The sequence below is a fragment of the Colletotrichum phormii genome (assembly GCF_030913505.1).
Source record: "Colletotrichum phormii strain CBS 102054 chromosome Unknown BDP81scaffold_16, whole genome shotgun sequence".
In the NCBI taxonomy this organism is placed as follows: Eukaryota; Fungi; Ascomycota; class Sordariomycetes; order Glomerellales; family Glomerellaceae; genus Colletotrichum; species Colletotrichum phormii.
This window is the reverse complement of record NW_026851458.1, coordinates 1,136,854-1,160,708: the sequence shown is the minus strand read 5'-3', so window position 1 is coordinate 1,160,708 and position 23,855 is coordinate 1,136,854. Positions and strand designations below refer to the sequence as shown.

The 23,855-nt window shown below is 53.1% G+C and overlaps 14 protein-coding genes across 14 annotated transcripts; 7 read left to right on the top strand and 7 right to left on the bottom strand.

The window, feature by feature from the left end:
• Positions 1-483: 483 nt before the first annotated feature.
• BDP81DRAFT_379594 (uncharacterized protein) lies at positions 484-825 on the top strand (the record flags this gene model as incomplete). The annotated part of the gene is made up of 1 exon (XM_060586823.1): positions 484-825. The coding sequence occupies exon 1, from the start codon at positions 493-495 to the stop codon at positions 823-825; it is 333 nt and encodes a 110-aa protein (XP_060442762.1). The 5' UTR covers positions 484-492.
• A 1,346-nt stretch (positions 826-2,171) lies between these two features.
• On the top strand, positions 2,172-2,908 carry BDP81DRAFT_66318 (uncharacterized protein). The gene has a single exon (XM_060596124.1). It carries the CDS (start codon positions 2,307-2,309, stop codon positions 2,673-2,675), a length of 369 nt encoding a protein of 122 aa, XP_060442761.1. The 5' UTR covers positions 2,172-2,306; the 3' UTR covers positions 2,676-2,908.
• Positions 2,788-3,597, bottom strand: BDP81DRAFT_66304 (uncharacterized protein). The gene is made up of 2 exons (XM_060596123.1): positions 2,889-3,597; positions 2,788-2,817 (listed from the first exon to the last, which is right to left on the bottom strand). The coding sequence occupies exon 1, from the start codon at positions 3,443-3,445 to the stop codon at positions 2,972-2,974; it is 474 nt and encodes a 157-aa protein (XP_060442760.1). The 5' UTR covers positions 3,446-3,597; the 3' UTR covers positions 2,788-2,817; positions 2,889-2,971.
• BDP81DRAFT_325664 (late endosomal/lysosomal adaptor and MAPK and MTOR activator-domain-containing protein) lies at positions 3,457-4,085 on the bottom strand (the record flags this gene model as incomplete). The annotated part of the gene is made up of 3 exons (XM_060584995.1): positions 3,457-3,736; positions 3,823-3,968; positions 4,032-4,085. 3 exons carry the CDS (start codon positions 4,083-4,085, stop codon positions 3,457-3,459), a joined length of 480 nt encoding a protein of 159 aa, XP_060442759.1.
• A 993-nt stretch (positions 4,086-5,078) lies between these two features.
• BDP81DRAFT_66276 (uncharacterized protein) lies at positions 5,079-6,383 on the top strand. Its single transcript, XM_060596122.1, has one exon. It carries the CDS (start codon positions 5,321-5,323, stop codon positions 6,212-6,214), a length of 894 nt encoding a protein of 297 aa, XP_060442758.1. The 5' UTR covers positions 5,079-5,320; the 3' UTR covers positions 6,215-6,383.
• Positions 6,384-6,552: 169 nt separating this feature from the next.
• On the bottom strand, positions 6,553-7,608 carry BDP81DRAFT_396835 (uncharacterized protein; the record flags this gene model as incomplete). The annotated part of the gene is made up of 1 exon (XM_060588244.1): positions 6,553-7,608. The coding sequence occupies one exon, from the start codon at positions 7,606-7,608 to the stop codon at positions 6,553-6,555; it is 1,056 nt and encodes a 351-aa protein (XP_060442757.1).
• A 620-nt stretch (positions 7,609-8,228) lies between these two features.
• BDP81DRAFT_325330 (MED7 protein-domain-containing protein) lies at positions 8,229-9,101 on the top strand (the record flags this gene model as incomplete). Its single annotated transcript, XM_060584963.1, has 3 exons — positions 8,229-8,486; positions 8,547-8,723; positions 8,775-9,101. 3 exons carry the CDS (start codon positions 8,229-8,231, stop codon positions 9,099-9,101), a joined length of 762 nt encoding a protein of 253 aa, XP_060442756.1.
• Positions 9,102-9,276: 175 nt separating this feature from the next.
• On the bottom strand, positions 9,277-10,071 carry BDP81DRAFT_66267 (uncharacterized protein). The gene is made up of 2 exons (XM_060596121.1): positions 9,896-10,071; positions 9,277-9,840 (listed from the first exon to the last, which is right to left on the bottom strand). Exon 2 carries the CDS (start codon positions 9,791-9,793, stop codon positions 9,617-9,619), a length of 177 nt encoding a protein of 58 aa, XP_060442755.1. The 5' UTR covers positions 9,794-9,840; positions 9,896-10,071; the 3' UTR covers positions 9,277-9,616.
• Positions 10,072-10,831: 760 nt separating this feature from the next.
• BDP81DRAFT_66251 (SPOC domain-containing protein) lies at positions 10,832-13,852 on the bottom strand. Its single transcript, XM_060596120.1, has 3 exons — positions 13,742-13,852; positions 13,009-13,607; positions 10,832-12,951 (listed from the first exon to the last, which is right to left on the bottom strand). Exons 1-3 carry the CDS (start codon positions 13,746-13,748, stop codon positions 11,068-11,070), a joined length of 2,490 nt encoding a protein of 829 aa, XP_060442754.1. The 5' UTR covers positions 13,749-13,852; the 3' UTR covers positions 10,832-11,067.
• A 902-nt stretch (positions 13,853-14,754) lies between these two features.
• BDP81DRAFT_463206 (proteasome A-type and B-type) lies at positions 14,755-15,704 on the top strand (the record flags this gene model as incomplete). Its single annotated transcript, XM_060593991.1, has 4 exons — positions 14,755-14,778; positions 14,857-15,041; positions 15,099-15,517; positions 15,577-15,704. The coding sequence occupies 4 exons, from the start codon at positions 14,755-14,757 to the stop codon at positions 15,702-15,704; spliced, it is 756 nt and encodes a 251-aa protein (XP_060442753.1).
• A 348-nt stretch (positions 15,705-16,052) lies between these two features.
• BDP81DRAFT_325897 (PAP2 superfamily protein) lies at positions 16,053-17,155 on the bottom strand (the record flags this gene model as incomplete). The annotated part of the gene is made up of 4 exons (XM_060585016.1): positions 16,053-16,753; positions 16,813-16,906; positions 16,965-17,021; positions 17,084-17,155. The coding sequence occupies 4 exons, from the start codon at positions 17,153-17,155 to the stop codon at positions 16,053-16,055; spliced, it is 924 nt and encodes a 307-aa protein (XP_060442752.1).
• A 443-nt stretch (positions 17,156-17,598) lies between these two features.
• Positions 17,599-19,712, top strand: BDP81DRAFT_433765 (WW domain-containing protein). The gene has a single exon (XM_060590892.1). It carries the CDS (start codon positions 17,684-17,686, stop codon positions 19,382-19,384), a length of 1,701 nt encoding a protein of 566 aa, XP_060442751.1. The 5' UTR covers positions 17,599-17,683; the 3' UTR covers positions 19,385-19,712.
• A 600-nt stretch (positions 19,713-20,312) lies between these two features.
• Positions 20,313-21,429, top strand: BDP81DRAFT_354099 (uncharacterized protein). Its single transcript, XM_060586262.1, has 3 exons — positions 20,313-20,332; positions 20,386-20,738; positions 20,802-21,429. Exons 2-3 carry the CDS (start codon positions 20,529-20,531, stop codon positions 21,210-21,212), a joined length of 621 nt encoding a protein of 206 aa, XP_060442750.1. The 5' UTR covers positions 20,313-20,332; positions 20,386-20,528; the 3' UTR covers positions 21,213-21,429.
• Positions 20,801-21,429, bottom strand: BDP81DRAFT_66209 (uncharacterized protein; the record flags this gene model as incomplete). Its single annotated transcript, XM_060596119.1, has 1 exon — positions 20,801-21,429. A coding segment is annotated over one exon (192 nt), but the record flags the coding sequence as incomplete, so codon positions are not given.
• Positions 21,430-23,855: the final 2,426 nt, after the last annotated feature.

The window sequence follows — 23,855 nt, the reverse complement described above, 5'->3', positions numbered from 1 at the left end:
AAGCATCATTGTGTACAGCATGGTATTGCATGTTGTAGGGGGAGGGGGGCAAGAGGAGAAGGGGGGCGGCCAACTTGGAAAGATGGGAATGGGAGAACAGGACCAAAAAAAAAAACATAAATAAAAGATGGCTAACAAACCTTTTGTCTGGCTGAACAGAGTCTGAACAGCCCAGTACCAAACCTAGCATTCGTGACTTCCTATCATACCCGAGACCCCCGAAACGAAACGAACCACTTCTACTCCTCTCTCGGTTCTGCTGCTACCGCTCCTCCTCTTCCTCCTTGTCTCCTCCATTCCATTCTCCACCTCATTGCGCATCGACGAGCTAGTTACCTTCTCTAGCTAGCCAGACGGACCGGCCCGCCAGGGGAAAAGGGAACAACAACATCGAAAAAGAAAATACCGAAAGAGAGGAAAGAGAGAGAAGGGAAGAAAGACAAAAGAGAGAAGAAGAAGATCATAGGGGGTGGTACAAGAAGCAGAAGAACAATGTGTTACTTTTATCAAACACGTTGGGTCTGCGGATATTGGAGATGGGGTCAGTTCAAACAGCAATGCAACAAAGAATACCGGACGGGCGAAACATGCGGACTGAAGCTGGTGTTCGAAACCATCACAAACGAAGACCGATGCAAGCTGTGCTACGATATGGACAAGAAGTATCGTCGGTTAACCAAGATGCAAGGAGACGTCGCTCGGTGGCGCCAAGAAGGGAACCGCAAAGCGACTATCGAGCGGACGAACCTCGAGATACAGCAAGTCCAAGGCCAGATTCAAGACATGAACAATCAGCATTGGACCCGGGTGAACCTATTGAACTGATGGGATCGTCTACTGTCTGGCTGCTGCTTGCTGCTGGGCGGTTTGATCATGGTTCCATGGAGGGGTTCCTATATGGGTATGTTGCAACTTTTTTTTTGTTCGGTTCTTCCCTTTTTCCCCTCACCACCCTCTCCGAATTTTTCTCCATATACGGATGCCCCTCGTTTGCTGGACCTGTCTTGTGCGGTATGGTGGGAGTGGCGGGTTTGCTGCTCAGGGGTAAGCCGAGTCGGGGGGTCTGGTGTGTGTATGTGTGTGTGTGTGTGTGTGTGTGTGTGTGTGTGTGCCAGCCACAGGACCGCCGTTTGCTGACTTGGCTTCTACTATCAGTGGTTCTCGAACCTCCCCTCACATATAGAGGGGGACGACGATATGACGAAACGGAATGGGAAAGCGCGCGCGGAAACAATGGTGCGGAAAATCGATTGATGAAGAATGATTGAGGGAAAAGGGGCAAGCAAGTCTTTGACACACTGCGGGACTGGAGAGGTTTCCTGTCGAACCCTGGCTTTGGGGGGGGAATTTCCAAGTTGAACCACGTAACGGCCGTTCATTCGTTGATTCTGCATCATTTTTGGTCTCTTTTTTTTTTTTTTTTCGTTTCTTCTTTTTAGTTTATTGTCCCCTCTACTCAGGTTGGGGCAGGCGGACGTTTAAATTTCCCAGAGACGGAATTATTGGGAGGCTACAGAATCCTGTACGGTTTTTATTCCTCACCAGGAGAGCATCTCGGCATAGTTAATTTTAGCCCATGTTGGCAGTCAAAGTGTTGTGTGCGTGCTGGTGCCCGCAAAGAGACCGCTTCGTGTAGGATGCTTCGTCGCGAACCCGGTCCGCCGTCTAAGCGGCGACAGGGACTTGAATGACGGGCCCCTCAGCAGCACCTTGCTTAGTCTCTAAGCCCATCTCAAGCTGTCCTCGGAATTCCCTCCGTCATTTCGAATTGACTCTCGTGTCCCCCTGCCTAAAAGGCCTTGGCCACATAGAAACCTATTTCGCAAGCTCAGCCCGAACGGCTCGGACCCAGACATTTCATGGGCTCTGGGAATCGAATGATGCCAAAGCAAAGCGTTGACAGTCATGCTTCTTTCTCCAGGGCACACACAACGGAGGAGAGACTGATGAAGAAAAAGCTCTCCCACTTTTTTCTTCCTGCACGGCTGCCCGTCCAGCAGGTTTTTTTGGCGTGCTTATCAGGTACGTAAGTTGCAGAAAGCGGACTCTGCCGGCGAATGAGAGTGGCACGCGATGGTCGACAGCGAAAGGGACAGCAGGCGGTGTTGCGTCGATCTGGTCTAGGTACAGCACAAGTACGACGAGTAGCGGCCCTTCATGCAAACATCCAGGCCCTCTTCGCTCCTGCTGCTTTTGGTATTTCATGTTTTCTATAGCGAGCTTGAAAAGTTTATGTCCCCCAAAGGCACGTCATTCGTTCTCACGTGTCGCCGTCAAGCAAGTGATGCGAGACCCCGCGGCTTTGGATGAGCCCCCTCAACGTCTCCCGCGTGTGCCCCTCCCCGGAGTCCTTGTTAGCACAGCACACTGACAAGCCGTACCTGTCATCTGACCCAAGGCCAAAGTGGAGGGAGGAGCGGGAGGAGCAGAAAGAAGAGCCTAGCGTAGGAGAGACTGGGGACAGAAGAGGGACGAAGAAGGGTGGTGGGTTGTGTCAGGCTTCATGGGATGGGACTGGGAGGCCGCCCCATCTGGCCGCAGCACACCACCCCTCCTCATGCCGTCCATCCCACTTCACTTCCAAGGTACCATTTCTTGGACTTGTCTCCGCCAATGAGCCACGGGAACCGCACAGACTCCCGCACAACCCTGAATGGCGGGCATCAGAGTCTTAATATGAGCCTCTAAATGCTTCCCTCCTGTCCAGAGTTGACGGTGCTCGTCCGCCCCGAAAGGTCGGCCGAAATCCAAGCTAAAGGTGTCGCTTCCAGACATGGCCCGGACTAGGATGCAACATTCCTTGCCAAAGGGTCCACACTAGAAAAGGTAAACATCAGCCGGAGGTGCACGTGGCCATCTTTCAATGGGCTAGGCAACCCATGGCCTACCGCTGAAGAATATTTCAAGACGCAATCATTGGCCCGCCATGGTACGAACCAGGGGGGCTCCAAAGTGGGATAGAGGGAATTTTTCATTGATTAATTCGTGGTCTTTTGGGCCCATCGTGTCCACCTTTCTCATAACCTCGTTGCCCAGACGTTTTATACAAGGGTTTCCGAACCAAGTACAGGGTTCTGACATAGAAAATGAAAGAAGGGGGAGAAAAAAACGAACAAACAGAAAAAGCGATATGTGAGTGAATGTGGATGCTTCTCTGGGGTGTGGTGTTTGTGGCATTGGAGCCTACCGAGTACTCTGATTTTTGTGTGGGTGGATTTTTGGGAAGCGTGTCTGCATACTGTGTTTGGAGGGGTATCGAGGGAAAAGAGAAAAAGATGTCGTCACTCCATGCCATTCCGTCCCATGTTGCCGTAATCCGACGGGACCCTGGCCATGCGTCGACCAATACGAATCTTTGATAGAAAATACAGCGCAAGAATAAGGGGCATAGCTTAGCCGCCTTGGCTGTGAGCTCGGGTGGGCAGAAACCAAGAGAATGATTCATGACCAAGAGTTTCAAGCCATTGCCGCTGCTGCATCGGCGAATGTGCCGACAAGGGGCTTGTCCAACTCAGTCTTGACTGCTGGTACGCCGTGTCGCATTTCGATCGTGTCATCTTCCTGGGGAAGCCAATCCACTTGGACACCGGTTGGGGCGTCGTCCTTGGAAGCCAACTTTGAAAGAAGGTGCTGGTACCGCACGATGCGGGCTTCTTGCCCTGCATACGCAAATGTAGTCGGCGCAGGGCGATGTGCGTGATCCTGCGGGGCAATCTCGAAGATGTCGACCATGTTGCTAGGAAGACCGATGTTAGCACTCCCGGTTCTGACATGAGAAGCAAGCCCGCCGTCCCGGAGCTTGGGTCGACAGTCAGTACGTACTCGGACGTTTTCGCTACGACTCGCTGCAGAGCCTCAGTCTCTCGCTGCACCTCCATCGGGTCCTCCTGTCCATTGACGCTCTGCTCTCCGAAGCTGCCGTAGTGCACATTGTTGGGATCGTCGTAGAGGAGTCGCGATTCTTCGTCCTGGAAAACCCGTCAGCCGCTGCATACTACGCTGCCAGTGCGCCAGCCCGCAACGCCACCCACCTCGTCATAGACGTCCTTGTTTCCCCGCCCGAGGCATGACGCACAAATGCCCATCGCGAATCGAGAAATCGGCGGTCGGTCCCTGGTCGGTCGATGCGCTGTCGTCGCCAGATACTGTGGCGCGCGTCGGTAAAAGGCGGTAAGTTTCAGAAATAAAAGTTCATAAAAGAGTGGACGGAGCTTTGCTACCAAGCAGTGTTCGGCAAAGCGATGGCGTGAGGGACTGGTTGATGGGCGCGTGTTTGGATTATGATGCTGGTGGCAGAAAGCGCAAGATTGCGACGATGGAATGACGTTCTCATTTCGGAAGGCGGTCGAACTTCGGCTTCGGAATATCGCAACCTCCGCGCCATTTCCCCACAGCGGGACGGGACGGCCAGGCCCGAGCTCCACGCATCGTTTTTTCCTGGTGTTTTGGGACGAAAAAAATGCTGGAGGACCCGGCAGTGTGTTCGAAACCTGGACCTTGCACCGACCCGACCTGGCGGTTTTCCTCACTTAAATTCCAGCGACGGACAATCGCCGAACACCAATGGGGGGAATGAATTCCGTCGCAGTTGCGATGCGTCCTGCTCGACATCTTTGCGGCGTATCCACCTCATTATGCATGGCATCCATTGGCTTTGTCTTTTTGACTCGCGCAAGGCATACGCTGGGTGGCTGGACGGATTATCTTATCAGTGCAAGGGTTGAAGCTGAGAGCTCTCCCTTGGGGACACAGACGTCAATATTGAGCTCTGTGTCACTTCTTTCCCTCCTCGCATCTCCCTGGTCCCTGAGAACGGCCTCAACTGCAAACTATTGACTTGGAGAAACCCCCTTCATCGCCAAATACGGCCTGACCACAGTCCATTTTGGGTTGAAGACCATCCAAGCGGAAGACGGCTTCATCGCGATGGAAAATGCTATACAATATGGAACCCCCTCCAAAGATTTGCAGAGCTACTTGTCTCCGGTTTTCCGTACCCTCGGCCAGCTCTATTGTTCTTCGCGGAGCAATAGGTCGCAATACAGGGAAACGACATTCCTTCGACAGCGGCGCATTGCGAACTTCACACAAAGCCTTTCCAACTGATTTCTTTAACAGATCGTAGCGCAGTGTAGATAACGAGCATATAACTCCATCTTCTTTCCAGACAAGATGCTACCTTTCTTGATCATCAGCCTCAACCAACTCACTCACACTACCCAGCTTCCCGCTCCCGCCAGCAACAGCAATCGTCTTGCGAGCTTCCCTACTTCCCATTCTCTCGATCCGTCTGTTCAAGCCCCAGCTAGCCACCTTCACGATGGTCTACCAACATAGCTTCCTGACTCTGTCAGTCCTCTCCTTGGCCTCAATCGTCGCTGCCCGCCCCGATAACCTGAGAGGGCGAACACCTCCAAACCCCAACACCTGCCCCTGTCTGCCGGAGGGCACCCCGAGCGTCATCACCAAGACCGAGACCGCCCATTCCACAGTCTACCAGACCGCATCCGCCTCTTTCGTCCAGGAGACCGTCACGGCTACCCTCACAGTCACGCGCCGGGCAGAGACCCAGACCGAGACCCGTACCGTTCACGTCACCAAGACGGCCGAGGAGCAGGAACAAGTCACCGTCACCTGCACCGAAGTCATCAGCGAAGGTCCTGATGGCTCAGCAACCACAAAGACCAAGCCTCCCGGAGGCCACGGACACACCAAGACGAAGACGCGCACCGGCCATGGCGGCTCCGAGACAAGTGCGCCGGGCCATGATGATGACAACCAAGCCACCCAGACAGATGCCGCGTCCGGTTCCGCAACAGCAACAGCAACGGCAACGGGCACCGGCTCAAACGGCGGCAAGCCGACCGACAAGCCTCCTCACGGGGGTGACGGCGGCGACGGCGGCGATGATGATGACAACGGCAATGGCTCCTCCAAGCCGACCTCTACCCACCACTGCAACCACTGGAACGGCACCAAGTGCGTCAAGCCGACCGATGTCCCCAGCGACTCCGCCGTCACTGTCACGGCCACGGCCACGGAAACCGCAATTGCCACGGGCACAACAACCGGGAACGCTCTCCCAACCTACTCTGTCTGCTCTGTCTCGGTGGCTCTCGTCACTGTCTACAACACGGTTACAGCGACTGTCTACCGGACCGGCACAGCTCCTGTACACAAGCCTCGCGCGCCGACCGCAGTGGCCGCCTGGTAGTTCGGTTGCCGCCCGCATGGTTTCTGGCTGTGATATATCGATGCAAGTATCTGGGGACGACATATTTCTCCCTTTAGTAAGGGTGGTAATGGTGAAAAAGTAATGTCTACTGTAGTTAGGAAGGGTTCTCAATGATATCAAAGGTGTTTATATCAAGCTTCAAGATGCACAAGTAACTCGGAGGGATCGCCTGGGGACGTTGAATTTACTAACCAGAAGTGAAAGTGTAAGTTACAGTATTTATACAACACATAAAACGTCTCAGCTTCCCATCGAAAAGAGTTCAGGGGCCTATGATTGACGACGAAAGACACCCCTCGACTGGACAAGGCCGCTTGTCATGAGCGGTATCGGAAGCCCATGAAATCGTCCTCGTCCTCGTCGTCTTCGTCATCTTCTTCCTCGTCGCCATTGACTCCCACATTCTCTTTACCACTGTCTTCAGTCGGCTTGTCAACAGGCGCAGTGGTGCCTGTAAAGCTCTGCTTCCTCAAAGCCTCCCGCTTTTCCTTCAACCTCCGAACCCTAGCCTCGAGCTCCTCCATATCCTCAAATTCCGTCTCTAATGCTCGCGTAGCCTCCTCTTTCTCATCGAGAAGATCTTTCTCCGCAAGGAGTCGCCGTTTTGCTTGTTCTTCCTCCTCTGTCTTTGCTGCTGCCGCAGTCTCCTCGGCCGTCATGGCTGGTGCCGCGATAACAGCGTCCTCCGAGTACGGCGCTGTTGTCGCAGCAATATCCGCCTCAAATGCTGCCCACTCGTCCTCGTCGACGGCCCCTCCAACAGGCTTTGTAGCTATGCCGTTTTGCTGCGTAGCCGGGCCAGTAGCGTTCGGCTTCGTCGGTAACTCCTCTTGCGGGATCAATGGCGATGGACCAACGGGCTGCACAATGGGGGTTGAATTTGAAGATGTCGCATCTCTGTGCGCAGGCGTGTGCGGGCGCGACGGAATCTGAATCTCAACCCCCTGAACTGGGGTGGTGGACGTTCGGCGGTTCAGCGAAGGTGGTGTGAGCGTCACGTCCTTGAGATCACGGTCTGACTCGCCAGCGGACAAGCGAGCAGGCGTGCTCATATTCCCCTTGCTTCGCTTCTTCCGCACCGCATCGGCCGTGTCGTCATCTTCCATGTCTTCATCCGAGTCGTGTTTCCGCTTGTTCGAAGAGACTCCGTCCGCGGCCGCTGATCCGCTCGCGCTCGTGGACGCTTGTTGCGCCACCTTAACCTTCGCCGTGTGCCCGGATCCGCGAATATGGCTGTCCCAAAGAGACTCGGACTTGATCGCCTCGTGACAGAGGGTGCAGAGGAGCTTGCCCGCATCGGAGTAGGCGGCATGAGGATGCTCGATTCGTCTTGCAGCACGTTGCTGACGGAGGAGGGATCGTACGTCGGCCATGGTGGGTATGAACGCGTCTTGACGACAGCTGGATGTGCGCAGATGCTCTGCAGACTCGGATATGACAAGGACTCTGCTCAATGGCTCGTAGATGTTGAAGGTCAGAAAGCCAGGCGAACTTGTATTCGAGCTTAGGAATTGAATGGAGGCAACGCCAACGACGTAGCGTGGTAGCGGTAGCGTTTCCGTACCTTTGCTCTGGTCTGGGAAGTGGAGGTGACAAGGTGCAGGTGCCAGGTGCGCAAAATTGGCGCCAGTCCGACTCAAGCACAGCGGGGTTGCTACTTACCTCAGAGCGCGAAAGACCTGCCGACGCTACCCCGGGTGCCCCTAGCTTTCCAATCGGTGCTGAGTCCTGCAGGTGTCCTCTAGGTACTGACTCCTGCCTCGACAAAACGCGCTGGCGGGAGCAGCCCGATCTTCAGTTGCCCGTGCCTCCAAGGTTCCCGTCGCGCGATTCGCAGTCGCATTAAACTCTCACCCACATTCCTCGATTTCGACGCTACCGAGACAAACACAGCTCAAGAATCGCTACACATGAATAACTAGGGAATGATTATCACCGTTAGACGACCTACGACTACCCAGCGCCTCTCTGCGACGATACCTACGCCATAAAGATGGCCGACAACCCAGATGAGCCATCGCAAAATGCGCTGGCCTCGACATTCCCCAACCCGCCGCCTTTCTGGAGAGACTTTACACCCGAGAACGTAGCCCGAATAGAAGAGCTCCGGAAGGCTCAAGCAGAGAAGGATGGCATTGCTGTCAAGGACTTGCCGGCTCGCATACCAAATATCCCCGAAGGCCTCATGAATCTTCAACCACCGGCCGAGCCGCCAGCGGGAACATGGAAAGTCTTGGGCGGAAACTATACCGTATGTTTATCCAACTCGTTGCGATTGGATAGGTTACGGGGGCGCTGATACTCTGCTTAGCTCGACGACAAGCTTCCCTCTCTCGAGGAAGGTGAGATCAAACGACTGGTGCCGGCACATTCAGAGGAGAAGGATGGAAAGCACCTCGATCGAGCATTCGAGCTCAAGAAGATGGCCAAGTCTCTTCTGCTCAACTTTCTCGAGCTCGTTGCCGTCATGGCTACGGTGCCAGACGACGTAAGTCAATAGCTACCTCCCCCTACCGCCTCATGAACTGACTATTTCTAGGCCGCTACGAAAATCGAAGACTTGCGCACCCTATTCATCAATTTCCACCACGTCCTCAACGAATACCGACCCCATCAAGCACGCGAATCGGCCATCGCGCTGATGCAATCGAATCTCGATCGTACAAGGGCGGAAACGGCTGCTATTCGAGCACAAGTGGACAAGGCCAAGCGAGTTCTCGAGGGCCTAGGAAGCCTGGATACACCCAAGATACCGGAGATCGTCAGCTCAGTCATTGATGGCGAGCTGACCAGCAAGGAAGCGGAAATGTTTGTTAAGACAAGAGAGCAAGAAGTATGGAGAGAAGCGGATGCTTTGTTTCTCTAGCATGGAGACGAGGTGCAAGTTGTTACATGGGAAGATAGCGGCATGACCCTGTATCCAGGGGTCTTTGAGCATTCCATAATCTGAATGCACAGACAGGTTGGCAGAGCGGTGACGGTGACGGTACGGTGGCGAACAAAGGTTCGTGGTGTATTTGGCAAGCATTGATACCCATACCTGACTAGGAGGGATGAACCACGAGAATCGGTGCCAGCGGAACATGGCAACGCGAAAGGAAATGATGCTGCAACATCAGATCTGAGCAGACGACGATATAGGCGCCCTTGGCCGGGCTGACAGGGGGAAAATAGCATTCAACGACGTAGACGATAGCACAGCCACAAGGGCAAATCATGAATTCATGCTCGACCGGCTTCGTGCCGGAGTCGACTAAATCAAAGGCAGCAATCCGGTATCAATCCTCCACAGCATCGCTACATTGCGCCCTCAAGAAATATAGCCCCCAAATCCAAGCCAAATCGTACTTCCGTTCTGCCGCAGCAGCGAAAACTGCCCCTTTACATGACGGTGCAGGGAATGGGGATGCAGCAGCACTCGTATCCGTCGCACTCGATGCACTTGGTCTTGCCGCCCGTGGCCTCGGCGGGCTTGACGATGCTGTCGATGATGGAGGTGGCGGCGCTGCCGGGGCCGTTGCGGTTGAAGAGACCGGAGGAAGATGAGCCGCAAGCCATTGTGAAGGTGGTGGTGTTGGTATTGATAGAGTTTTGTAGATTGGAGTCTACGATACTGTCAGCTGTTGATCTTGATTGGAGTAGGTAGGTGGGTGACGTCACGGCTGGAGCTCTCTTACTTACAGATGACTAGCAATTGAAGCGACCGTTGATTGAGGAACAGGTGAGATTTAAAGATGTCGAAAAGAAGATCAAACCGTTGAACTAACTAGTCTTAATTGAACAATGGATGTCTAGGTACTCTCACAAAGGGAAAAAGCGGTCCAGACCCAGTCTCAGCCAGCCTTAAATAAAATGCCACCCCCCGTACGGCGTCTCCCCCCCTCAACCCAATGCTTGAATCTCCAAGGTCCCGTGTTTCTCAATCCAGCAAGGTTGTCGTCATGGCGTGGTGGGGGGCAGCAAGGCATAAACCCGGCAAGCTGCTGTGGCTGAAGTCGTCTTCGATTCGTCGCCTCTGCTCAGCCAACCAGTGGCAGTGCGTGCGAACCGGCTCCGGGGCCCGGGGGGTATGCTCCCGATACCATACCTTTCGTTATTCGTCCGCTCCTCTGGTCGCTGAGTGCACCCGACGCGGTGGGAGATACACCGGACGGGAGGTGGGGGGCACTTGGTTCCTGGCGAAAAAGCAAGTTGCTGTCTTTGACTTACGGATACTGTCCGTTGACAGCTGTTTCAGTACTTTGATGGGTCGTAGAGGATGACAGCCCGGGCTGTTGACTCGCGACAGACCCAGTGCTGGAAATGACCGAGATGAGAGACCTTGGCGAGTTTGGTTGAGAGGCAGACTAGCTGACGGCATCGGCTTGGCCGGAGTCCACCACGAGGCCAATAATCAATGAAATGCCGTGTTCCGGAAAATCTGAGTATGAGTCTATGAGAAGCCTAGCCGTACAGAGTCCAACTACAGAGTCCTATCTGTCCGGATGATACAGAGTGTAGCAAGCCAGATTTAATATCGTTCTCTTAACTGTACACTTAGACATGTCATCCTTAACTAGACAAATCAGAATACATCACAATACAGCCACACGCGAGACTCGAGAAAATAGCTTTGATTGCCCCTAATTCAACACACTAAGAAAGAAAACTCCATAGTAAACCCTTATTTAGCAAAGGCCCAAAACCCCCTCATGAGGGAGCGGTATCTCCGTCTCTCAGTCCCAAGACCTCACGTAAATCCCAATAAACAGCTACCTATGTACCGCGAATGAGAGGATATACGCTTTTGCAAGCAAACTTCTCTGGTTTACCCATCCAATAACAACCCAAGATCACGCCGATGGCGCTACCCCCTGCGCGCCTTGCGGAGCCGGAGGAGCAACATCACTGCCCTTAGCAGCTGGCGGCTGTTTCTCCAAGAGTTGACTTAGATGGGTCAGGTCATCCCGTGCCCGTAAATCTCTCTCCAGAATGCCCCGGACGACCTCCCATTCTGTCCGCGACATCTGGTAAGCTTGAGGCAGCAGGAACTTCATCGTAGGACTGTTAATCAAAGGGCCCAGAACCTCTTGTGCCAATGCCTGGCCTTGTTGTTGGCGTTGTTGGTTCTCGAGTTCAGAACCGCGAGCGGCTGTATAGCCCGTTGGAGGCTGGTTAGGCGGTACGATTTGATGCGCCCCTTGTGTGGGGTGCTCCTGTAAAGCGTGACCGTTGTTGCCGACAGGGTGGCCCGGCTGCTGGAAGGGGCCCTGAGCAACCGTTGGTGAGAAAGCCGGACCGGATATCGAGGGGTGTCGTGGAGGAAAGCCGCTTTGTGTGGGAGTTGGAGCATTGGTGACGGGTGACTGAGACGCGGCACCGCCCAGTTGAGGCTGCCTGGGGGTATTGCGATATACGAAGACGGCCAGTAGCATAGGCTCCGTCCTCTTCTGAGGCACCAGGTTGTCCGAAAAGTTAAGCATAAACTCCGGCATGTTGCTATCCCCAGGAAGGACGGGCACCAAGTAAGTGTCCCTCACGTTGCCCACACCCTTGTCGCCGACAACAGCATAGCGCTTTTTGGATACGAAGTAGTCAATGAGGGCTTGGAACTCCCGTCTATAGACCTCAGACGACGGCGTGATTGCCACGACGACAATGTCGGTCTGGTCAGCGTAGCGCAAACCGCAGAGATACTCTATCGCCTTCTGTTCGTCTATGCGTCCGGCCACCGTGAGTTTCTTTGGGATGAGGCTAGTCCAAGGCAACGCAATCGTGGTAGAGAGGTTGGCGCCACCGACAAACCTGGCCGCAGCCGGGAAGTCGGCAATCGAGCTCATCACCAAGTGACCACGCCAAATTACATCAGGATCTGTCTCGTCTGTTGGCGAATAGGGTGGAGATTCCGTCTCTTCCTGCAGAAGTCTATCCACATCTGCGTCGACACCAGGACCATGGTTTGGCGCCGATGGCCGGCGGTTGTGTGTACCCGTGGGAGATTTGACAGTTGCGTAGACCTTGTTGATGTCAAAGTCGGGGTGCTTGGGAGAGTGTCGGGCTCCACGGGTATCGATGTGTAGGCCAGCGTGAGCAGGAAGCTCCACTGAGTTCTCGTATTGCGGTTCTCCATCAGACTTGATGCCAGCCTGCGCCTCTCGGCCGCTTGGGCGTCTGATGAAAGACCTGCCCTCGTCATTTTGGTGGAAGGAATCGTTCTCAACAATCTCTTCGCCCTTGTGCGTTCTCCTCACTCGGGGGCCATCTTCGGTAATCAGGATGGACTGCTTCTCAGAGATGGCCTTTAGCTGAGCGTTGGCCTCCTGCCTTTCCTTGGTAGCCAGTTCATCCGCAGACATTGTGGCTAGCATGGTTGGCGACAGAGTGCGCTTTAACAGGCGTTTGGTCAAGTCGCCGTTCAGCTTCATATTCGCATACAAGCTTCGTGCCTGCATCACATACTGGCTCCGGTCTGGGTATGCATCGTGAACCGCGCGTTCGATCTCGAGGGCCATGCGCTCCGCCTTAGCTGCAACTGTGGTATCTTTCGGAAGACTGATGGTCTTGTCCTTGACACCAGCAGTGAGAATGCCGGCTATAGCCCTTTGCAGGAGTTGGGCGGGACCCTGACGATCCTCGTGGAGATCGCTGATCTTCGCGTCTAGATCGGCTGGTGCAGTGTACTTGACGGTAGGGGATGCCTCTGGTTCCGAGACTTTGCGTTGCTTTGGCGCAGGCGTCTAGGAAGGGTACTATTAGCAGGGCTCTGTGCGAGTATCTGGAAAGGGGAGGCTCACCTTTGCTTCCTTTTCACCAGTCTCCTCTCGCGCCTTGCGCTTGCCAGTAGTGGCCTTGGATGCGCCGTCCTTCTTCTCCTTCTTCTCCTTGGCGGGTGGCTCCGAGGGAGCGGGCGAGTCCTCGGCTTTGTTACTCCTCGTGTCTTGCGACAGCTCTTCCTTGGGGTCGCTGGCGCGCTTTCCGGCTCTGCCGCCCTTCTTCTTTTTCTTCTTCTTCTCGTTCTGTTCGTCCTCGTAGGCCTTTCGGCGTGACTCCCACGGGCGCTCGCCCTGCTCCATGAGAGCCAGGAGTTCCTTGTGATCTTGTGGAGCACATTGTTCGCAGTAGTAGTTTTTAGGGAGGTCTTCCGTAAAGACACTCATACCCATACAAACGTTGTGCTGCCATGCGGTGCATTTGTCGCAAGCGATCCAAGGCTCCTCCGAGTCGCCGTCTTGCTCGGTTGCGCCGCAGACACAGCGTATGATCTCTTCCTCTGGTTCCTCCTCCTGCTTCTTCTTCCTTCCTCGTTTCTTGGGCGGTTCGATAGGTTGGTCGTCGAAGGCCTTGGTATGCTGACCTTTGGTCGCGCGCACAGAGCGGCGAGGTTCCGGTTCTCCTTTACGAACCATGCTGGTTAGATCTTGCGGCTAAACAATACTGTAGTGGGTGTGTGTGCTTGTGTGTGTTTTGAGGGAAAGACGAGAGCGGTGGCTGGCTGCGGGGCAGCGTGAAGGTGGTTGCGACACTTACCAGACATAATGGCTTTGTTGCCCGCCCGCGGTGGCAGGAACGACGGGGGAGGTGGAAGCGTTCAAACGTCTCCCTTTGTTGGGAAGGAGCGCGAGGGTGTACCTTTGGGGGAAGGTATATAATCTACTCCAGTTGTCGATTCAGGAAGGTCCGGTGTCCTCTGTCTTTCTCAGGCATGCATTGGTTTTTATGGCAGAGCAAAAAAAAAAAAAAGACTATGATATGTGACCCATCCAAAGATACGCGCGCGACACAGCAAGGCTCGATGCGAAGAGCGTAGACCGCGCGGGAACCCTTCCAATTGTCCCTCGCGAAAGAATTCCAGCACAGATAAGAGAAATACCGCCGCGCGACACAGTTTGCGACAACGAAATCAAGGTCGTTCGTGGGGTGGAAACGTTGTTCGCGTGCCGCTTTTTGGGTTGTGTGGGAGAGGAGCAGAAGGGAGCTTGCGCAAAGGTGGAGGTGATGCGAGTGGGTTGCGGTGCGCTGCGATAAAACGGCGCGAGGTTGGAGGGAAAATGCCGAACCGCCTCCACATCCTGTCATTATGTAAGCGTCGTTTAACCACGATCTTGGGCCCATCGCTCGGTGAGAAGTGCACGGATGCCGGCGAGGCGGGGGATGCATTGTTGTGGCCTTGGTGCCTTGTGACCTTCGGTGAGGAAGGTGAGAGCCACCTCTGACCCGCCCACCCTTTGAGAAATGGCTGAGAATGGAAGGCAGAACGATGAGGTAAGAGCGGCCCAGGAAAAGCTCGGACCATCCTTACCTCAGCCCTCCCCGGCTGCTCTGCTCCCCCCAGGCTGGCTGGTAGCGCAAGGAGCTAACGCGTGCGTCGATTGCCTGGAGCTTCATCGAGCTGGACCCAAAGTCGTAGCCTTCCCTGCAGACGACCAACAAACCATCCTGCCGCAACTTCACATTCCTCCGATCGTCGGCTTCACAAACGACGTCAATCCCGCAATCGTACCCTAAGCCCCAGCCAAGTGCAACTCGATTGCTCGCCCATCATGTCTCGCAGATACGATTCCCGCGTAAGGCCCCTCCCCGCTCTTCCCTTGCTCTACGTCCCCTCCATCGTCGTAGGGCAGCAAGCTCACATCTTGTGTTAGACAACAATCTTCTCGCCTGAGGGCCGTCTCTACCAGGTCGAGTATGCTCTTGAGGCTATCTCTCACGCCGGAACTGCCATTGGCATCCTCGCCAAGGATGGTATTGTCTTGGCCGCCGAGCGCAAGGTGACTTCGAAGCTGTTGGAACAAGACACTTCGGCGGAGAAGCTGTACATCGTCAACGAGTAGGTATTTCTGTGCTCAACATGATGTCTCTAGATTCTGACACTTTTTCCTTCTAGCAACATGCTTGCTGCCGTTGCAGGTATGACGGCCGACGCCAACATCCTCATCAACTACGCCCGTCAGGCCGCCCAAAGATACCTCCTCACCTACAACGAAGACATCCCATGCGAGCAGCTCGTCCGAAGACTATGCGATCTGAAGCAAGGATACACACAACACGGTGGTCTGAGACCGTTTGGTGTCTCCTTCATCTACGCCGGCTGGGACCCTCGCAGACAGTTCCAGCTGTACCAGAGCAACCCCTCAGGCAACTACGGTGGATGGAAGGCGACGGCTGTAGGTGCCAACAGAGCTAGCGCAGAGAGCTTGTTGAAGCAGGACTACAAGGAAGATTGCACCCTCAAGGAGGCTTGCGGCATGGCGGTCAAGGTTCTTAGCAAGACCATGGACTCAACGAAGCTGAGCGCGGAGAAGCGTACGTTATCCCATGACCACCAAACTATGCAAATGATCATACTAATTGGATTCAAACAGTCGAGTTCGCCACGGTTGGCCAGACGAGCGACGGCAAGATCTACCACAGACTCTGGACCGCAGAGGAGATCAAGGAACTGTTGAAGGAGCATGATCTGGCAAAGGACGAGTCCACGGAGGACAAATAATGGCATGGATGAATTCAAAAACATAGATGGGGCGTGATGATTGCCCTTAATCCTGATGTACCAATAGAATTGATGCCCCCAAGTTTCTGGAGCCCTAGACCCCCGAACCCCTAACAGGCTGCTGCCAAGATGCAAATGCGATGCTGTGGTATCCCAAGGTAGACGGTAACATGACATGTATGTGTTACAGAAGTGGCAAACCAAGCGGAAAGCTCAAGCATAATAAAGCAAGGCAAAAATGCAACAAACACGAGAAACAATGCAGTTATTAGTCTTACTTGTGTAGATGGCTATGTCGATGGCTGATTTGTTGCATTGGCACTCTACGAAGGACCCTACTGACAGTGATTAGTGTCTCTGACTATTTAGCTGGGTCATCTCATAGCCTACGTCGGGTCGCGAGTCCCCAGCTTCCTCTTCATCTCGCAGACGATTCCAACCAGTCTTGGGGTCTGATCCAGGGTAGGGATGGGGCTCATGGCATTCCTTGGCGGTCAACTTTGGCCAGTGTCGTCGGTAGCTCCAGTATGCAACCACGTAACCCAGCAGAGAGCCCACGGAAACATCATAGACATCGTGTCTGTAATCCTCACAGCGGCTAATGGCGATTAGTGCAGCCCCCAGCAATGGCAGAAGGCAAATGAGGGCGCGACTGAGGTCTCGACCTCCACTGTTGTGTCGGAAGATGTGCAGCTGGCCAGCCAAGAACAAGCTCAAGAAGCCAAGTCCAGAGAAGGAGAATGACGAATGGCCCGAGGGGAACGACCGCCAACCATCATGAAGGAGGTGATGTGCAGTCTCGGTACAAACATCGATGGTAACAAGCACATCAGGCTTCGTGCCAGCCGCCGGCTTGCATCTGGCCAGTAAATCGGGACGCGGTCGGCCAACAGTGTTCTTGACGAGGTCCGTGAGAAAAGAACCCATGATGATGGCGATGGCAAAAGACAGGTAGGTGACCTCGTGCTTGTGCGGTGATGCCTTGGTGACAACATTATATGTAACCAATACGCCCAATGGTATAAAAAGGGCGTAAACGAAGTTCATGTCTAAGAAGCGTGTCAGCCATACTCTCAAGTCAACTTTGAGGGCCCATCTGTGCACTGACAAACAGGCACGCGCTCAACCTCGGCATGAGGGTATGAGATGTGCAGATCGTTGATGAAGAACATGCGGTGGAATGGCTCGATAAACAACAGCATCTGGAGAAGTCATCAGCACTTGGAGTTATATCATGAGCTTGTGCCGTGAAAGACCTACCACGATCCATGCAGAAAGGAGAATCGCAAATCCAAGATAGTCTGGCGCATGAGTTCTCTATACTTTGTCAGACGATCTCGCAGCCTTGCGTATGAGAAGAACAGGAGCGAGTGCGCTACCTTCCAGAACCTGGCGAATGCAGATGCAACAGCACTTCCGCTTGAGCCACTATCCCGACGACCTGGCGCCATCTTGAGCAGTCACCGTCTTCGAGTTGCACGAAAGGCTGCCTGGAACATTGACAACTCGTCTTGCTGCGGCAACGGACGTTGACTGTGAGCGCTGCAGTGGAGACGGGATGAGAGAGCTTCAGCAGCTAACGTGAGCCGAGTCTATAAGAACAAAAGGAGTGACGGCAGACAATGAAAGTTGAACAAGCGCCAACGACTAGCAGCAGTCACTTGATCAATGTGCAGATCCCCCGGCCAATTGTCCCTAGAGCGAGCCTTCCAGCTTGTATGAGCTCGAAGGGGGTGTCTTCCGGTGTATGTGGCGTTTTGATTGGGGGATTCGAGCTCGTGAGCTGTGACGCTTCCCCCAAGCTGGCTACAGGGGTACGAACCTGTGGAAGCTGCTTTATCTTATCGCATGCCCGAAGATTCTCCGCCGCAACTCGTTCTTCGCATCTGGACCTCCGAAAATCAACAACTCTCCTGCGATGATGATCTGACGATTAGCATCACAAGCACCGCGAGCGCACCACTTCCACCTTGCTCAGTATGCTTAGATCGACGTACAAGCCATCCGAAAATGCTGCGGCGCCTCCCCCTCTGCTTCCTGGATGGACAGAGCATAGTGCGCCGAGTGGACATAAGTACTACCACAACAGCCAAACACAAGAATCGACATACACGAGACCCAGTGCCCCGGACGCTACTGCTTCACCTTCAACGGCTTCGACGAGCTTCTTTCAATATCAGACCATTCCCCAGCTCTCCGACCCCAATGTCGCAAACGCATATCTTGCACAATACAATGCGCAAAACCAACCACCGCCACAGCGGGGAGGTTTCGGTCACGGAGGCAGAGGAGGGAGGGATGGACGCCCGCGTCCCGAACCAGTGGACAAACCGAAATCCAAAGTCCCGATCCCCGGCTGCGAACCCTGGCTTCTAGTTGACACAAAGTACGGGCGCCGCTTCGTCTACAATCCCGAGAAAAATACCAGCTACTGGCGCATTCCGGAGAAGCTTACCGCTGGTATCTTGGAGGTGGACAAGGCCAGAATTCGCGTGAAAGCTGGGATCAAAAGTGCTGCAGAGACAGCTACGGAGGGACCACCAACAGCCCAACCTCGGCCAACCCCTTCTGCTGCCGAACCTCCGACCTGCGACGACAACGGCGACAGCTCAGAGTACGAGGAAGTCGAGGTCACAGATGACGAAGGCGAGGACGAAGATGGGGAGGACGGGCCTGCTTCCAAGCGTCAACGCACAGAAGACCCGGCCGATGACGCGCCTGTGGAGTTCAGCGAAGCGGATATCGCATTTCAGCTGCAAGCAATGGGCGATGCCTACGGACTAGATCCCGGAGAATATGACGACGGCAATATGGACGAGTGGCCCGAAGGCGCGGAGGGGGTCGAATTCTCACAAGAAGACGCCGCTGCTCTTTTCAGGGATTTACTGGAAGACTTCAACATCAGTCCCTACAGCACGTGGGAGAAGCTGATTGAGGATGGACACATTATCGAGGACCCGAGATACACAATTCTCAACACGATGAAAGCACGCAAGGAGACTTGGTCAGAGTGGACCAAGGACAAGATCAAGGAAATCAAGGAACGTCGGGCCAAAGAAGAGAAAAAGGATCCGCGGATACCGTACATGACGCTACTGCAGGAGAAAGCGTCGCCCAAGCTCTTTTGGCAAGAGTTCAAGAGGAAACATCGGAAAGAACCGTCCATGACGGACCCCTACGTCAAAGATAAGGACCGTGAGAAGTGGTATCGCGAGCACATCAACCGTCTCAAGATGCCCCAAGCCACACTCAAGGCAGATCTCGCCACGCTGCTGAAGTCACTGCCACTTTCTGCACTGAACAACAAGACGAACATGTCGCACCTACCACCGCAGCTACTCGTCGACATCAGATACATCTCTCTGCAGCCACAAGTGCGGGATCCTATGATCGAGGCGTACATACAGACTCTGGGACCACCTCTAGAGGGTGATGCAACCGAGCAAGAGGATGAAGCGACGCGCAAGGCTCGGGAAGCTAGAGATCGGAGAGAAAAGGCACTGCATGAGCACGAAGAGAAGGTTGCAGAGCAGAAGAGGAGACAGCAACGGAGCCTCGAAGTGGGCAAGGCCCGACTTCGAGAGGAGGAGCGCGAAATCGAACGGGCGATGCAGGTTGGCAAGCGAGGTCTGCAGAGCCAGCTGGCGAGTGCCCAGAAGAACGACCAGCCTGATGCATAAAATCAATGTGGCTGGGTTGACTGATAATAGACAGACTTGCAATTCCAGCAAACCAGACGGCGTGCTTTTCAAAATCAACGTCAATATTTCGTGTCTCCTGTGATAGGGTCGTCCCGCAATAGTCCGGTCTTGGCACTAACAACGCAGCCAACCCGTTGATGTTTCGCTCCGCCGACTGCTGCAGGAACCGGGTTTCATGCACGACCATGATGATGTCTTCCTCACCATCCAAGCCTCTCATCACATCCAACTTGACTCGAGCCTCGCAGACGCGTCATGCAGGCCAGACTCCCAACGGATGCAGGCCGCCAACAATCTTGGACGGAACGCTCATCCATGTGTTGAGTCGAAACTCTTTGCTCCTTCCAGGCCCTGATGCTTTCAAATACAGTCAGCGCAGTCATCGTAGGAACGTGCCGCCTGCGGTCGAAACAATAGACTAGTTGCTTCACCCCCAGCCACACTTCAGCGTCATTCCCTGCTGTGCCAATCCTTTTGACCACGAGAAGAAACATACTTTGATACTCGTGGGGAATCAGTTCGGATTGATACGTCTTGCTGTTCCTGCCACGGCACTAATGACACCATCTGGTGTGTTCGTGCGCAGGATCGACTGAAAATCGGCGGCCCGCCCATTGACTCGTCGGCCACGTCGGTCATCTCGGTCACAGCACGCTGACCGTGCTCGCACATCCCCAAGCGCACTCCGTTGTCAGACGATGTACCCAGTGATGGAGAATACTGCCATGTCAATTAGTGTCTTGAATGACAGGCCGCCCTTGGGGTTTTACTCGAGGGTCCGGCCTCGTGTCTTTTAGTATAAGCCATTCCTCTTTTCGTTCGCAGATAGTCCTGTTTCGAGTCTTTGCTTTTCGAACCAGAATTAAAGCGCACTTACACACATTATGGGCGCACTAACATTCACGGCATTTGGCCTCGTCGCCTTGGGTAAGCAGCCAATGTTCATTCATCTAACTGAATATGACTAACGTGGGATACAGCTTCGGTAGTAGTAGCACAACAATTTCCAGGAAACTTCCCAGGCAATGGCAACGGTAATGGCAATGGGTTTGGGAATGGCAACGGCGGCAATGGATTCGGAGGAAACTTCAACAACTTTGTCGGCTTCAACATCCAGGAAGCGATGCACACACGAAGAATCCACGGCATATTAGGGACAATCGCTTTCGTCATCGTGTTCCCTATCGGGTCGATCGCGATGAGAATCATTCCCGGACGCTTTAGCTGGCTTATTCACGCCCTCATTCAGATGGCCGGCTTCGTTCTCTATATCGCTGCTGCCGCCCTCGGTATCAAGTTGACACAAGAAGTCACATTTGGTGGAACAAGTCTGGTGAGTTCCATTCCACCTTCCCTCCCATGCCTTGAATGCCTTCCCACTAACGCGTTTCAATAGTATGAGATCAGCACCATTAACTTCCACCCAATCATCGGCCTCGTCCTTCTTGCCATCTTCTTCTTTCAACCCATCTTCGGCTACATCCACCACGTTCAGTTCAAGAAGTACGGCGTTCGCCAGATTTGGTCACACATCCACCTGATCATCGGCCGCCTCCTCATCCCACTCGGCATCATCAACGGTGGTCTCGGCTTATACATCTCCAACTCTCCCAAAGAGTTCAAGATTGCCTACGCCATCCTCGCTGCCGTCTTTGGCATTGCGTGGATCTTCGTTTCAGTTATCAGCGAGAGCCGTCGCAGCCGCCAACCGGCTGTGGTCGTTGTCGAGGAGCACAAGCTTAGGAAACGGTCCCGTGGTCGCAACAGCGGAAGCCGGGGCTCGTCGGACTCGGATCCGAAGATTTAAGGAGCCGGGAGTGATGGGTTACGAGTCACGAGAAGCCGGCTGTGACGATCACGTCATCTTCCTGGCAAGGGAACTTGGTTATGGCACGTAGAATCAGTGTGGAAACGAACAAGCTACCGAAGCGGACCTTTTGAAGTAGGTAGTAGGCGATAAAGCATGGAACTATGACTGATATTGCGTTGATTGTTTTTATCTTGACAGAGAGTTTAAAATACCACATGCAAGCAGTTGCCTTTGAGAACGATTGAGTGCCTTGTGACTTCAGTGCCTACTGCAGTACTGTAATCGCCCACCTTCAACATCCTATCGCTTCCTGAGACTACATAGAATTCAAGTAAGATCTTGGCTGTGGTGTCACGAATCATCCACGTCGCGACATCACCTCTCTCTATGAGCACGTTGCGAGTAAACATACCACTAGTTCATTTGAACGGCCACTGTTGCTACGGCTTTGATTGTGTTGCAACATCATCGCGTCAGAAACGACTGACGAGTACCTATATCTGTATGTAAAAGGATGGAAGAGGTAGCATTTGTTTCTTTCCCATTCACTTAAAGAGATGACGCTCCGCAAAAAGAAGTTGAATGGGAACATGTCAGCTGTTCTCGCTTGAGTCCTTTCGAGATAGATCGTTGACTTCAACCGCAACAAGAGCCTTTAACAGAGGCTCGAGATGATTTCGCATCTTAGATTTGCTTGGGTAGGATCTTTCAATGGATTTCGGGCACTACACTATATATATTCTGTAACATCACACAGCTGGTAGATTCTCCAGTAGTGCGCAATGGCTTAAATTTGCGCAGCATTAGACGCTCGCTTCTGTGGCAAGTCCATATTGGGCGAGGCTGATAACTTCAAACACTCCCAAACGGCTTTTTTTTGTTTAGTTTCTTACCTGAGTTTGCAATATTATTGGCTGACTTAAGGAACAAAGCTTGCCAGATGATGACACCATAGCCGGGGAAGTTGAAATGGTCTTGAACAGTACACGTTCAAGTATCAGCGGCGAAACGTACTTGGATGGCTGGGATTTGGATTGATAGCCTGATCGGCAGCCTGCTACCGTCTTCCTTCATTCCATCATGTATACAGCTCCGCTGACTACGGACTGGGGGAATTTTCACAACAGGGTCCAAGATTCTTTACATCGCTGAAAACACTTGCTGACAATCGAATCAAGGGTGGCTGTGGAAGAATCCAAGTCGAGGTTAAGAGTCCCTCTCCTGCCAGCCGAGTGTTATGACGATGTCTTCAGCGTGATGTATAGATAAGGATCCCGTAAAACAATCGTCCAACACATAAAGAAGACAGGGAATTGTTTCATCAACTTGTCGACACTTATTCCTGGGGATCCAACAAGCTGGTGACTTTCGGTGTTTTGTCGCCCTCATCTATGGTCACTGATTGAAAGCATACACCAGTTTTCAGTTGAACGCGAACAGCTTCAACTTCCCGTTCATAAAGAACTCGGAAAAAAATGACTGTTCTAAATCTCAATTATCTAAAGTAAGACGCAGAATCTTCTTATCATTTGTACACATTGAAGAGTCCTTCTTCTATGGCAGGTAGGACTTCCAGCCAAATTTAGAAAGTTGCACAAACAGCTCATCTTCTCAAATAAACGTTGTGGGCAACACATGTTATCGCTTGGATCCCTCCTGCTTGGAGCCCTCAGTGGCCGACATGCCGAAGCCCGAAGGTTACAGTGGGAAGCCGAAGTCCAAAAACTCTGTTGCCCTCGCCTCTTCGGTAACCTCTACAACTTGAAGATCGTAGAAAAGGGCCTAGCCTTAAAGAAAAGAGAGGTCTTCTTTGAATTGTTCCCACGGCAAAAGAGAGAGAGAGCATTTATCCCAATAGTCATCTGTTCAGAACAGAACATCAAGACAGCTCCTTGGATGTGACGCTGCAACGGCATGGGAAGAAAAAAAGACTTGGATCATGGGACAAGAAGAGAAGAAATTTGGTGCCATAAATTGGCGCATTTGTCCATGAAATAGGTAGGCATCACCGATGATGGTGGAATAATGGGTAACACGTTAAGTACCTCTGCCAGACAATATCTCGTGCAGACTTTGATGTGGAACTATTACAACATTGAAGACAGCAGAAGGAGGGGAAGATGCACCACAGAGGCAAGTTGGAAGTGGACTAGTGCGTAGAGTTGATAGAACTTTACTGCGTCCAAAGCCACATTTTGCTGAATCAATCTGATTTCATGAAGATGGCTTAATATTTGAGTTCCTTTTATGATATTCAGAGAGAGATTTTTTAACTCGGGAATGGAGACAGGAGGAAGGAGACAATCAAAGAAACAATAACGTTTTCGGATGGCCGACAGAGGTGCTTAAGACACCGCACCGAAATTTGGAGAATCCACGGGTTTAGTGCCCGGATTCGATCCGGAAGAACTTTTCAACAACCCTGGATGTCTTTCAAATACAAAGTATTGGGCAACTAGCTCAGAGGACTCGCGCATTTCCGGGGCCTAATTGTGCTCGATGTAAAGGTGGTTCTCTGGAACAGAAAAATACTGAGCTTAAAATCATCAAAGCAGTGAGCTTTCGTCGATCCGCTGTTAATATGGACAGAGTAGGCTAGGTGGACCAAGCCACGAAAAGGGATACATTTAAGAGAGGGCA

Bases quoted from the DNA above. Each gene is read 5' to 3' on its own strand.
- BDP81DRAFT_66318 (XM_060596124.1), top strand. From the start codon at position 2,307: ATGAGCCCCCTCAACGTCTCCCGCGTGTGCCCCTCCCCGGAGTCCTTG.
- BDP81DRAFT_66304 (XM_060596123.1), bottom strand. From the start codon at position 3,445: ATGAATCATTCTCTTGGTTTCTGCCCACCCGAGCTCACAGCCAAGGCG.
- BDP81DRAFT_66276 (XM_060596122.1), top strand. From the start codon at position 5,321: ATGGTCTACCAACATAGCTTCCTGACTCTGTCAGTCCTCTCCTTGGCC.
- BDP81DRAFT_66267 (XM_060596121.1), bottom strand. From the start codon at position 9,793: ATGGCTTGCGGCTCATCTTCCTCCGGTCTCTTCAACCGCAACGGCCCC.
- BDP81DRAFT_66251 (XM_060596120.1), bottom strand. The intron at 12,952-13,008 runs GTGAGCCTCCCC...TACCCTTCCTAG, and splicing joins CTGGTGAAAAGGAAGCAAAG to ACGCCTGCGCCAAAGCAACG.
- BDP81DRAFT_433765 (XM_060590892.1), top strand. From the start codon at position 17,684: ATGCTTAGATCGACGTACAAGCCATCCGAAAATGCTGCGGCGCCTCCC.
- BDP81DRAFT_354099 (XM_060586262.1), top strand. From the start codon at position 20,529: ATGCACACACGAAGAATCCACGGCATATTAGGGACAATCGCTTTCGTC. The intron at 20,739-20,801 runs GTGAGTTCCATT...GCGTTTCAATAG, and splicing joins CATTTGGTGGAACAAGTCTG to TATGAGATCAGCACCATTAA.